General features: G+C 39.6%; 1 protein-coding gene across 11 annotated transcripts in view; it reads left to right on the top strand.

The window, feature by feature from the left end:
* The window catches only part of TSGA10 (testis specific 10), a 37,003-nt gene extending 24,773 nt beyond the window's left edge, over nucleotides 1–12,230 (top strand). For 4 of the 11 annotated variants that reach the window (XM_083437724.1, XM_083437725.1, XM_083437729.1 and 1 more), the window contains exons 17-20: nucleotides 4,538–4,740; nucleotides 5,463–5,567; nucleotides 6,929–7,063; nucleotides 9,272–12,230. In XM_083437724.1, coding sequence (XP_083293850.1) covers nucleotides 4,538–4,740; nucleotides 5,463–5,567; nucleotides 6,929–7,063; nucleotides 9,272–9,296 — 468 coding nt within the window. In that variant the 3' untranslated portion in view covers nucleotides 9,297–12,230. Of the gene's footprint in view, nucleotides 1–3,090; nucleotides 3,293–4,537; nucleotides 4,741–5,462; nucleotides 5,568–6,928; nucleotides 7,064–7,341; nucleotides 7,945–9,271 lie in introns of those variants that run through there. The other 7 variants (XM_083437731.1, XM_083437732.1, XM_083437726.1 and 4 more) reach the window with 3 other exon arrangements.
* Nucleotides 12,231–13,718: the final 1,488 nt, after the last annotated feature.

Genomic DNA, 13,718 nt, shown 5'->3' with positions numbered 1-13,718 from the left:
GTCCTGCTGGATTACACCAAAGGCCCTTCTGGTACAGCATCCTGTTCACCCAATGGCCAAACTAGAAGCCTATGAAAAGCCTCTAAGCAGGACATGAATGCAACAGCTCTTTCCCCACTTAAGAATCCCAGCAACTGGCATTGAGAGGCATATTGCCTCCAATAGCAGTGGAAGACTGTAATAGCCATTGATTGTCTTATCTGCCATGAATTTGTCTAATCCTCTTTTAAAGTGATCTAAATTTGTGGCCATCATAGTTTAACTGTGAAGTAGGTATAATAACAATAATTGTATTACAGTGGTGCCTCGCAAGACAAAAAGAATCCGTTCCGCAAGTCTCTTCGTCTAGCGGTTTTTTCGTCTTGCGAAGCAACCCTGTTAGCGGATTAGCGCTATTAGCAGTTTAGCGGCTATTAGTGGCTATTAAAGGCTTAAGGGATTAGCGGATTAGCTGCTAAAAGGCTATTAGCAGCTTAGTGCCTTAGAAAAAGGGGGTGAGGAGCGGAAAAAAACCCCCAGGAATCGCAAGACATTTTCGTCTTGCAAAGCAAGCCCATAGAGAAATTCGTCCTGCGAAGCGCATTGAAAAACGGAAAACCCTTTCGTCTAGCGGGTTTTCCATCTTGCGAGGCATTCGTCTTGCGGGGCACCACTGTATTTATATCCCTGCCCATCTGGCTGGGTTTCCCCAGCCACTCTGGGCAGCTTCCAGCACATACTGTATAAAAACATAAAACGTCAAACATTAAAAACTTCCTGATACAAGGCTCCCTTTAGATATCTTCTAAAAGTTGTGTAGTTCTTTATCTCCTTGACATCTGATGGGAGGATATTCCACAGGGAGAGCACCGCTGCTGAGAAAGCCCTCCACCTTGTGGGGTCCCCAGTTCCAGGGGTTCCCAGTTTTATATGTTTTTGTGTATACATGTACAGTGGTACCTCGGGTTAAGTACTTAATTCGTTCTGGAGGTCCCTTCTTAACCTGAAACTGTTCTTAACCTGAAGCACCACTTTAGCTAATGGGGCCTCCCGCTGCTGCGGCGCAGCAGGAGCACAATTTCTGTTCTCATCCTGAACCAAAGTTCTTAACCGGAGGTGCTATTTCTGAGTTAGTGGAGTCTGTAACCTGAAGCACCTGTAACCTGAAGCGTATGTAACCCAAGGTACCACTGTACTGTAGACTACTGTAACTGAACCTTAGCACAAGATGCAAGTAACCTGTATATCAACATCAACATTGTTCTCCTTTGTCTATTTTTGGTACAAGACTTCAATAACTGAGTAAAAATGGGGTTGGGGTGAGCTGTGAGTGGGTGGGTCAGGTGTAAAGAGGGTGGATTTGGTCAGGTGTAAAGGGGGGAAGGCATTGGATAAGTTGGGGGGGGGGGTAGGCGCATGAAGCGAGCAGCCCCATCTATAATATCCCCATCCATTTTTCCTAGGGATTCATGCAGGAGGCATCCAGAAAACAGTGACTTTATTTTCCCCGCCAACTTCCCTAAGAAGGCAGAGTTACATGATACCAAAATGACTGCATAAGCCAGCTCCTTAGATTACACCTCCAGTTCCTTCCCTCCCTAGTACTTCAAAGCTCCTGCTTATTTTCTTACATTTACCTTGGCTCCTTGTTCCTTTTTTACTTTCTCTGTGTGAATTTTCTTTCTCCTCTCTCTTATTCTCCCCCCAAGATTTTTCCTGTGGTGTCTGTGGGGGAAGGGGAAGTGAGCTCTTAGAAGAGATAACCCATGTTTTTGGCAGGAAAAAGGCAGCCACTTAAAATTAGGTTTTATGCATGAAACCTCCGCTCCACCAGCTTGGATAGAGAATTTGATAGACCTCCTTTCATCTGGCCAGTAGAGGGCAGAATCCTTCCCCCTTCAACCTAGACCAGGGGTCTGCAACCTTTAAGACAAAAAGAGCCACTTGGACCCGTTTCCGAAGGAAAAAAAACCTGGGAGCCGCAAAACCATTGCGACATTTAAAGCATGCACGCCGCTGCCCTCCGATCTGACAGCGGGCGGGAAGGTGACGTTGGGGCGGTGTGTGACTAACGCACGCACCGCCCCCATGCGACGTCACAGCCAGTACAGCGCCCACCACAGTGGTGAGTGTCGGGGCGCACAATGCGCCTCCTCCCCTCTCTAGTATCCACCCCGGAGCCGCGGCAAAGGTGTAAAAGAGCCACATGTGGCTCCGGAGCCGCAGGTTGCAGACCCCTGACCTAGACCTTCTGGACTTGGTGTGCTTTTACAAACTGGCCACTTGGCTCCCACTCATTTGACAACCTCCCTCATCCAGGCAATGGTGCGCCTTCATTCCCTCCTACAGGCCTGACTAGCTCTTCTCAGCTCAGCAGCTTCTTACTCAATAATGTGGCCCTTTACCATCACTAAGTAGTCACCAGCCGTCCACCCAACACAGACTTTTTGTTCTTCTAGTCTGGCTGTTAGGATCAAAGGCTTATTAAGGGTCCGTCTCCAGATATGCCTTACTCTGCCCTTGTACAACTGCTCAGAGATATTATTGAGGCTTACATCAATCAGCATTTTGCCATAGCCCTACATCCATCTTGCTCTGGGAAAAGGGACAAATTTTAAGTCACCATACCTCAGATTTGTCTGCTTCTCCTTCCAAAGATTTAAGCCATTCTGAAAAGACTTTAAAAGTCTAAAAAGACTTTTTTGCATGGCCAAATCGAACAAATACCTGCATTGCATTTTTTCGTATTCCTCAGAGGAATCGTTGGAGGACTTGTCTGTTCTGCAAACTCTTCAGGACAGCTGGTGGCTAAACATGCTAGGAGGGGTCCTGGGTCCTGTATTTCCCCTGGGTTAGTGTCACTTCTTCATCATAGGACCTCTCCCCAGGGCAACCAGCCCTTTGATCCCTCCCTGATTTGGCTTAGCTTAGGTAAGTAATACTGTTTTCTGGATGCATCGCTGGGAACAGAATGTTGGTCACTTTCCATTAATGTTCTTTCATGGGGTGTGCAGGAGGCATCCAGACGCACCCTTTGTATGGGCCTGGGCTCCAGCATCTGATTTGTGCCATGTCTATTTGGAGGGGTTACTTTTTACTTTTCTTTTCTAGGCTCTCTTTCTTTTGCTCACAAGTGCTTCTCTGATGGCTCTTTCTCCAACTCGAATATGGTTGAAACTGGAGATGGAGTCTTAGGAGTTGAATGATGCAATCGTTTTGGTATCATGTGACCCCACCTGTCCTAGGGCAGCGGGTAGTATTAATCCACTGTTTACTGGATTCCCCCTGCATGCCCCCAGAAAGAATGTTCATGGTAAGTGACCAACATTCCATTCTATGCATCATGTAGATTACTTGGCATAGATGCATGCCAAGTTTCTACGGTGATAAATGCACACCAGAACTTTCTGAAATGGCACTTTTAACCCTCTGTCAACAAGTGGAACTCAAATGTACCCTGATAAAACTGGGGGGAAATGTAATTTTTTTTGGTCAATTTTCCACAATTCCATGTTCAAGTCAGTTCTCAACTATGTCAATGTGCGAATTGCCATGTGGTGTTTCAGGTCTCCTCTCCTTAATTTAATTAAAAATAAGTGTTTTTACTCTCAGTGCCAAGTCTACTCCTGTTAGAATAACAGGGTTGTTTTTTTTAATCACTTAAGATGGTTGGAAGTGACCGCAAAGTGGAAAAGCAATATTATTTTTCCATAATCAACTAATCAGTCACTTCTGTTAACATCACCACAAAAAGTATCAGGGGTCAGAAGTGCTCCCCAGTTTCTGCAAAATTTATTTATTACCCTGATTTTTAAAAATATTTTTCCAGTTAGAACCTTGTCTGTGAATCTTGGTGTCCACCCCACATCATACTTATCATTTGTGTGCAAAACTTACAGATCTGGCTTTGGGGGCTACTGCAACCCCAATGGCATCTGCAAATCTTTGTAAGAAACCAGCGCACTCACCTCAATTGGTGGTAAGACTTAATGGCAACTCTCAGTCAAAGACCTGCGCCCGGAATATGAATGAACTCTGAATATGCATATCCTGCCCCATCAGAATGCCCTATGTGCAGAATAATATTTCTCACTGAAGACCATCTCATTATCTAGCATGTAATAAAACATTCAGGCAGACTCTGCTCTCATGGAGCTTTGTATGTAAATTGGGGCTCTGCAGAGCTTCAGATTATGCCCTCTAAAGTTTAACTGGGGCATACAGTTATATAATTCTCTATTCAGGGGTGGGAAAGAGAAGAAAATCAATACAACCTAGCCAGAGTTAAACATATTTAAGCCACACTGATTTAAGTGTATGGAAATAAAATAAGAGCTAAAAGTACTTAAAAATGTGCTGGTTTTTATACCATATTTTTGAATTGACAGACAGGGAATTGCAGTTACTGACCATTAGGTGCATATTTTATATCTAGGAAGATGATATGGGGAAGAAGAGTGCTAATGGAATTTAGTTTACAATTTGAAATGTAATTCATCAGTTTCTAATATATTGCATATTAGGGAAAATGAAGAAATTTACGCTTTTTGGCTTTCAGCTGCAAAATGAATGGGAATCGTCTCACTCTGAAACCGAACTCCTCAAAAAACAACTCAGTAATGAAAGAATTTCAATTAAAAACCTAGAAACATTGTTAGCATCCAACCGTGAAAAGGAATATCAATCTCAGATGATAAGCCAAGAGAAAGATTCTGAAATTCAGCTTCTTAAAGAGCAGCTTTCGCTGGCTGAAAATAAGATGTAAGTTAGTAACTGGTAGAAACAACACAGTTCTTCTAGATTTGAAACCACTATATTAATTTTTGTTAGTATGCCCATCTTTCTACTAAGTGGGAAAGATTCTTTGGTGATAAAGAAAGAGAGCACTGATAGGGTGTAGTAGCCACCTGCACAAGGAATTCTTGGGAAAGAAGGCAGCCTGAAAAATGGAAGAAAATTATTTTTGTGATTGGAGCAGGTTGCAAGTTATAAAATTTCCCCTCCCTCCCAAATCCTGGACTAATCATGATTCTACCCCCGTTGCCCTGTGAAAGTAACTGGTGTTTGTGTGATTAGGAAATCGGCACAGAAAGTGTTACAAACATTGGTGCATGCTTTTTGTTTATATGTCTAGGTGTAGATATATTTCTGTTCAGTGTCGTTTGAAATTTTAAGCACTGAATATATTCAATTCCTTTTGAGAGCCGAAATATCCCATAATTTTTTTTGTTTTGTTTTTACCCTTCTCCAACTTGTTTTTTATACAGTACTGAATACACTGAACGCTATTCTTGAAAAGCTAATTGTATTGGGGTTTATGGTCAAACATGAGAGCGAATTCATTTAAATCAGTGAGACTTGGTTATGATTACTCTGTGGGTCTACTTTATACTTGTTTAAGTCTGAATTCAACCCATTGTTTATTTTACAGTATTTGAATAATTGCATCCATTCAGTTCAAATGATACTTTTGTCTGTTATAGTGCTACCCAGAGTCGAGATTTTTCACAGCTCAAAAATACAATAACTCAATTGGAGTCTGAGTTAGATATCACCAAAAGGCAGCTGGGTACAGAACGCTTTGAAAGGCAAGTGTATGATCACATATTTAGTCTTCTGTTATTTTTCCAAATAAGATCACATGCAATCATGCTAATTTAAAAAGAGCCATGTACATATTTTCTAAAAGCATCTTAGCAGTAATCTTATATTCACTGGAACTAAAGCTGTAATTGAAAGCATATTTATTAGGGAGCCTAGGGCTTGCCAATCGGAAGGTCAGCGGTTCGAATCCCTGCGACAGGGTGAGCTCCCGTTGCTCGGTCCCAGCTCCTGCCAACCTAGCAGTTCGAAAGCACATCAAAGTGCAAGTAGATAAATAGGTACTGTTCTGGCGGGAAGGTAAACAGCGTTTCCGTGCGTTGCTTTGGTTTCGCCAGAAGCGGCTTAGTCATGCTGGCCACATGACCCGGAAAAACTGTCTGCGGAACTTGGCCAGTAAAGCGAGATGAGCGCTGCAACCCCAGAGTCGTTCACTACTGGACTTAACTGTCAGGGGTCCTTTAACCTTACCTACGGTCCCTTTAATGGCCTACTGCACTGTGTTCCAGAATAAGCTTGCAGCAAACATATGTATCGTTTTGCATTTTAAAATGTCCACTGACTTAAATCACCTCAGTACAGGAAATGTGATAGATGCAAAGTGGACAAAAAAATCCTAAAGTTTGGCCAACTAACATTTCCTTCCTAATCCTGGAACAGATGAAGCTCTCTACATCATCAGATTGAGGAGTGATAGGATGGCAGCTTGTCTGCATTGCCAGCCAGTGCTAAATCCTTCCCATTCACCTCTTGAGTAAACATGCCTAGACCTGCATGTAGGCCCACTTGAACAGAGCTTCAGTTTGCCAGTGTGGTGAATGGTTACCCAAATGGACAATTAGAGAAGATGAGGTGATATTTGAGGACAGACCACAACTCAGCGGTAGAGCATGTGTTTGAATGTAGAAGGTCCTAGAGAACGCAGAGAGCCACTGCCAGAGTAGACAGTACTAAGCTAGATGGACAGAATAATTTTAACTGAAATAAAGTAGTTTTCTATTTTTCTACACAGGTGGCAACCATTTTAGGCGTGTCCAATTGATGTGCAATTGCTAAAGCACGGGTCCTTTTGGACCCAGAAGAGGGCATAACAGGGGCAGGGGCACCTATGCGTGCTCCGTCAATGCACACGGAGGCTGGGAACGGAACCCCAGTACAAAATGGTTGCCATCTGTACTTTTACACCCAAAGCCTGTGTTGGCCTTCCTCCTGGCTTTGTGGAACAATCTGTCTCCATTCCCCATCTTTCAGCATTATAATCTGTCTGAAGAACAATCTTGGTGAGAATCTTCACCTTTTAGCTTGTTGTATTTACCCCATCTTCAGATAAATTACCCTTTTGTCTTAGAGAGCGTGCTGTCCAAGAGCTTCGCCGCCAGAGTCTGGGAGCTCCATACCAATTAACTTCTACAATAAGGACATCATCACCTGAACGTTCTCGGCACCGGTCTTCTGACAAGTCTCTGGACAGATCTTTGGAATGGTGAGAACATTACTTCACTTAGTAGTGATATGAGATCTTAGCTCTGAAATAATGCGCTTTTTATTCTGTTTATATGTCCTGCACAGTTGTAGAGTTCAGGAACAAATTTGTTTGGGCATCAATATAAAGTCTTTTCTCCTCACTCATAATGGTTGTATTCCCATGAACAAAGGCCACACACACCCCAGAAACCATGCTCTTGTTCATTATAGATGTTTCAAAGAAGTGTTTAGAAGTAAAATGGGAATGAGTGATACTTCCTCACTCTTGACTTCCAGATCACCCGAGGGTGGAGATGCTAACTTTTCCTGTGGGGAGATAAGTATTCTGTTTTTCCCAAGTTCTGTACGGTCATCACTGATGTTTTCAGACAGTAACTGTTACTGATTTGTAGATCACCCTTGCTGTGTCTACATTCATTCTTGAACCTTTGCTTCCAGGATGATTGAGCATGACTACCGTTGCCCCTTTCCTTAGTTCATGATGTGTTGGTTGTTAAGCATGCAATAGGCCTGAGATGAGGAGTAGTGTAATGGTTGTTGATATCATAAAGGCACTGAAGCCTCGTTCCACTTGGGAAAGGTCATTTTCTTTCCCTGTGCAGTTCATAAGGGGTAAAAGCATTTGCAGTGTTCCCTACTATGTGAAACATTGGAGGTTCCCCCAAAAGTCTTCTCCCTTCCCCTCCTCCTCAGTTTTTTGACAGTATCTTTCCCATTCATATCAACTAGTCAGCTCAAGAGAGGAAGGCAGACGGATGAACTCGCAGATGTGTGTGACGTTAGTACGGAAGATACCCTAGAAGATAAAATCTGTTTGAAATGTCTTTCTTTGGGGATACAGCATTATACATATGAATAAAAGTGTTTATACAATCTAAAGTGCACATGGTTTCAATCCTTCATTTTTCACTAACAAGTCTCCCCACCGGTGTAATTTTGGTGCACATGAATCCAAGCCACCTCTACTTTAATCACATTGTCTTACACAGCTTATTTAATTTTACTCTGTAAAATTAATCACCTCTACTGTTGTTTTGGGGGTCATATGATGGCTACAGAGGAAAACGAGCCCATGTAAACTGCACATCCTGTGTAGAATTGACTATGTAAACTTCATGCTCAAGTTAGTAGGGATCAGTGTATAATAGCCAGTTGCCATGGTAGCCTTTTGAGCAGTTGAGATTGGCTGTCTGTGCCAAAGCTTCCTTATCATGTTTGCACAAAATTCCTGTTAATGTATTTTCACATTAGATGTGTATGTTTAAATAAAAGCAGCACTGTGCTTATAGAAGATTTAGCAAGATGCCTCACTGTTCCTACTCTGTACCTAACCTTCAGCAGAAAAAATGTACACATGCTATAGACCAGGGTAAGGGGTTATCTTAACAGCTGAGTAGAGTTGGTTCTCTTTAACATACCATACTAAAGTTAAAAGCACAGTGTTGCAATGTCCTTAATATGGAAAAGAGGCAGGAGGAGTTACGAAGCACTGCAGGGAAAAAATGGCCATTTTAGAATTTGTATAAACCAGAAATATATACAGTAGCATTAAGTTAACTCCATTCATATTATATATAAAGCAGGAGATGGGGGAGGGTCTTGAAACACCAATAAATTTCATGGGAGTGAGGCACTCAACATTCCCCCATAGGGTTCCCCACACTTCATTAACTATCCCAGACACTTTTCTGTTGGTCCTGATATTGAAGGTGAGACAGGAACACAGAAAAGTGGCTGGAGCAACAGTTTACTTGAAGGATTATCTTATCCTATACGTGCCCACTCAAATGTTTCATATTTTCTATTGAATATTTTGAATCATTTTATGTAAACAGTTTAAAGGTTGGTAAATTAAACAGTATATAAATATTGTTAAATACACATTTGGGTTTGTGGGGATTGTTTTGTCAGAGCTTATTTTGATGATAAGTGAAGGACCAGGCTCAGAAATGCAATAGACTTGTGAGTTATTGTGAGACAATTTAAACAAATGAAGAAGTGAGCAATGAAAGAAGCTAGGTTTTGTAAGTGAATTGAGTTATGAATGCATGGTGATTTTTAGCATGATTGTTTTTTTAAAAATAGTTTATTAAGGGCCTTATAATTGAAACCAAGGAAAATAACTTACACATATTACTTGATTTGAGGGGCAACTGCCATTACGTACTGGATAATGTTAAACACCACAATTTTCCATCTTTTATAGGGATTCTATTTTGAAGAACTTCTAACTGAAGAAGATAATGAAAAAAAAGTCTCATATCTATTATAGAAATGCAAATGCCAAATTGAACTCAGGGTTTACTAAAACGATTGTTTTAATCCAATTGATGGTGGATAAGGTTCAGAATACTTCTTAAAAGAAGGAGTGTGCACGAACAAATATTTTATTTTAGCCACTGGAATATAAGTTTTAATATGCTGTTTTATGCAACCAATATCCACTCTTAGTACATGAAACTGAAAAGAAATGTGAAGATGACTTCAGCTGCGTGCTGTCAAAGAAACATTATTAACGAACCTATCAATGTAAAGATGAAAACAGAAAACAGTTTATCCTTTCTTTTATCTGTTGTAGCTTGATTGTATGCCGGCTAAGTTCTGAAACATTTTTACTTCAGGAGGAAAGACATTTTAAAGATGAATTATATTTAATATATGTGGTTTAATTTTGAATATAAATCTGATGTTAAATTAATGAGTGGCTTGGATCCTAACTTCCATTCTGTGAACAGCATTCACATTCACTGAACAGAGCTCTACAACCTCCTTACAGAAAATCTGGTTTTGGAGATTGCAGGACCCTAAGAAACGGGTCAGATATAGTAAGGCAGGGCTGCAGATGGAGGGGGAGTTTATGGAAATCACACTCATCCCTTGTGTGAAGAGAAAAGTAACTTAGGATTCAATCTAAAGTATCAAAAAGCAATTTGTTTTTAAAGTTAAACAACCAACAGTCTACTTATAGAAAGAATAGTGTCAGCTCCTATTTCATATATATCCATTAACCGCGATGTGCTGGCTCTGTAGCTATATAACCCATTCTGAGCATTAAGTATTTAGGGGAGATAGCAGGTCTTCATCAGGCTTTAACTGGGTAACATGTTTAAATTCTGCATAATGTCACAGTGTCTAAGAAAGTGTATTTGTAATGGCCATTAAATATGTCATTTGTAAGTAATAAAAACCCCATTAACACGTTTTAATTTGCAGTTGACAAAAAGGCATACTGACAATAACACATATTCAGCTATGAAAATTACATTATTTAAAATACAGACATTGTAAATGTTATTTAACACTATAAAACATTCATTTAATAAGAATTGTTCCCTTTTTCCTTATTAGAAGCCACTTGTTTTATTATAATGAAACACAATTCCTTTTTCAGTGCAGCTGAAAAAGATAGTTTTCAGTAGTCCTTTCTTTTGTGTGTTAAGCCAATTTCTAATTATGTTTCATCTAAGTGCTTGTTTGTTTTTGGAGATGATGGACATAAAATGATTAAGCCCTTTTCAGTATTGTTTCCATCTCCAAAAGCTTTACAGAACTTTAAATGCTAAAAATGTTTTGAAACCTCCCCCACCACATCATTTTAAAGGTACATATGCAAGTATGTGTTACAAGATGGATTTATAAACTTTATATAGAAATATATTAACTCTGAAAAACCTCCCCAGCAGTTTTATTATTCAATACATTTCATTCCTTCCTAGCAGTTACGACTCAGGGGAAAGTCAAATTTTAATTTTAATTGTAAAATGTTTCTTGGAAGCACATAACAAAGAAAAATTAAAGCTGGTGTTTATATAATTGTAAAGGCATGCCCAAAGATTCCAGTTTGACCACTCAATTCAAAACCCTATCTTTGTAGTACCACTTAAGCAACAAAATTGCTTTATCATAGTGCTTTTGAGATTCCTCCTGACTTTACTAAAATATTACCTTTCTAGACCCTATGGGTTTCCTGCTTCTATGCAATTAATCTTACTTCGTAATATGTGAAACTGAATCCTTATTCTAAAATTGTCGTCATTCTAAAGGGGGAAGGAAAAGGAAGAACCAAAAAAGATATCAAATAACTCCTTTCTAGAGAGGTAACAATTCTCAATCTTCTTGTAATCCTTTGGGTGAAGAACCAGTGAACTGAGAATTATCATTCCTTGCTTCTTAGTGATGATGTTTTCATTTATCAGTCTTCTCGACATCCAAAAAGGAAACAGATGTGTTGTATTCAAATCAGTGCTGAACCAATGGTTTCCTCCACTTCTGTTATTCTGAGCATTATATTACTTTGCTTAATTCTCTGAATGTTATAAGAATGACATTTATTCTATAAGATAAAGTCATAAAATTTGGACACTGTTTGTAACAGACTTTATTGTACATACCTGTGCAAATGAATGCGTGAATCAAACCTAAGGTAAGATTCTCTGTTATCAAAACTTCTCTCACCACTTTTTTATCAGCATAAAGGTGCCAGGTTTGACACTAAATATGGGGAAAAAACCTTTTTCTAAGAGTGAATATTTAGAAGGCAGAATATACAAAGGTCAATATGAGCAACTTGCAAGTATATGTATGACCAAGGTGTTAATTGCTGTAATCCCCTCCCCCCAAACTAACTCCTCCCAATACTTCTTTGGCACAGAAAGAAGTGAATCAGATAGCATGTGTGTACATACAAGAAACTTGATTTGTGTATAACTCTGTTTTTATTTAGTGTAATCATTACATTGGCATTTAAGTGCAACTAGTTCCACTCAAAAAAACAGGTAGAAAAGTTTGCTGAACAGTATGGCATGATGACAACTACATTGTCTTCGGAGTCTTCCTATGAAATAATAAATTCAATGTAATACTGGCCTGGTTCACACATAACAGGAAACCATGGTTTCTTACCATATGAACAAGCTGCAGTAAGCCTTGGACTCAAGTGCTACTCCTCTCTCAATATATTTTCAGATTCTGATTTGTTCTCATTGACAAGTTTAAACAAACCACTTACCCTACTTTGGACAAAACGAGGCTGGAGAGGCTGCACAATTCTATGGGATAACTCATGGTTAATTCAGTATTATGTGTAAATCAGACCATGGTTCTTTTTCTGCAGGTTTACAATTCCCTGGTTTCTTTGAAAACAAATAAATAAATTGTACAACGCCTCAGTGTTGTTGTTTTAATTGGTGGGGGAAAGGTTTCTTGTTGAGTTCACAGAGTGCAATTTCTACAGTTGTATTAAATGCAGTCTTACTGATGAACGTAATTATTGTACTAGTCTGAAACAATGATTAGTACACCCACTGAATCAACTGAGCCTTACAAATGCTACTATTAGATCACGTCACTTGATAACTAAAAGCTTTTCAAAACTGATTACTTAGTTGGGAATATAAAGGTGAAACAAACAAAAGTAAACAAACTATTGTCTTCTTTATGTAATTGTGTGGGTGTGGTTAACATGGTAAAGGAAAGTTTGTTCTTTTCCACATGGTGCAGCTAAGAAAACAGTGAGTGATCAGTCATTGCACATTGTTCTCTAACCTCCCCTCCCCCCAATTCAGAAACAAACCTAAGCTGTGCAGAATTGTGTTAGAAATCTGGCCACCATTCTACATCCTCATCAGTGCCTTGGACCTAGTGTTCTTTGGGAGAATTGGGGGTCTGGAACGGAATGGAGGCAACAAGCAACAACACAGTGCAGAATATTCAGGAGGGAATCACCAAAACTGTCCTTTTCTTTTTCAAACTGCAACTAGGGGAATCATATTTTAAATTAGTCCACTAACTATAAAACAGTGGTTCCCAACCTGTTTTTGGCCATGCCCCATCTAAGCATCTTTAAAATCCTGATGCCACCCCCATGACATAGAATTCTTATTGAAAAAGTGAACTCCATGTGGAGGAAGCCTAAAAGGCTATTCACTGTTAATAACTCATTCTCTAACTGACCCCCTTAAAAATCAAATTGCCCCCCCCCCGGTGGGGTGTGTTGCCCACATTGGGAACCACGGCTATAAAACAAACACATTTGTTTTATTTGAGATGTGTGTTTCCACACTATTCCTGTGACTGTCATTGGTTTTGTTTTTAATAATTTCTAAATGTTATATTGTTCATAACCTGCCCTGGGACCTGGTGAAGGGTAAGTGGTGATGATGATGATTTTAACAGCAAACACCACCACTACCACCTTAAGAGGAATATCTCTTCTGGGAGGTAAGATGTAGGGCACACAGATAATGAAAATCTCCCCTCCCCGTCTGAATGGGATCACCTCAGTATACACTTTATTCTGCAAGACATGCTCAAATAAAATATTTTTTCCATTTTTTATTTTTGTAGATGATGTGTCTATGCAAATTAAGTGTTTAATTTCATAAACTGATTAGATGAACTTATAAAGCCCCATGTTTGTTGCCAAATGTGTTCACTAGACATAGCTATATTGTTAGAAGAATAATTCTATATTGTCAGTAGAATTATATGAGAGAGAAATATGATGGTATTTTAACAACTACAATTTGGGGTGATAACCGAATATGTTTTATAATTCACAGCAGTAGTCCAAATTAAATATATTCAGTCACTCATATCCTAACATTAGGCAAACCCACTACAGTAGTTAAGATAAAATGTGAGGGCATCTACCT

The sequence above is a fragment of the Podarcis tiliguerta genome (assembly GCF_965153285.1).
Source record: "Podarcis tiliguerta genome assembly, chromosome: 4".
NCBI lineage: Eukaryota > Metazoa > Chordata > Lepidosauria > Squamata > Lacertidae > Podarcis > Podarcis tiliguerta.
This window is presented reverse-complemented; position numbering and strand designations above follow the sequence as displayed.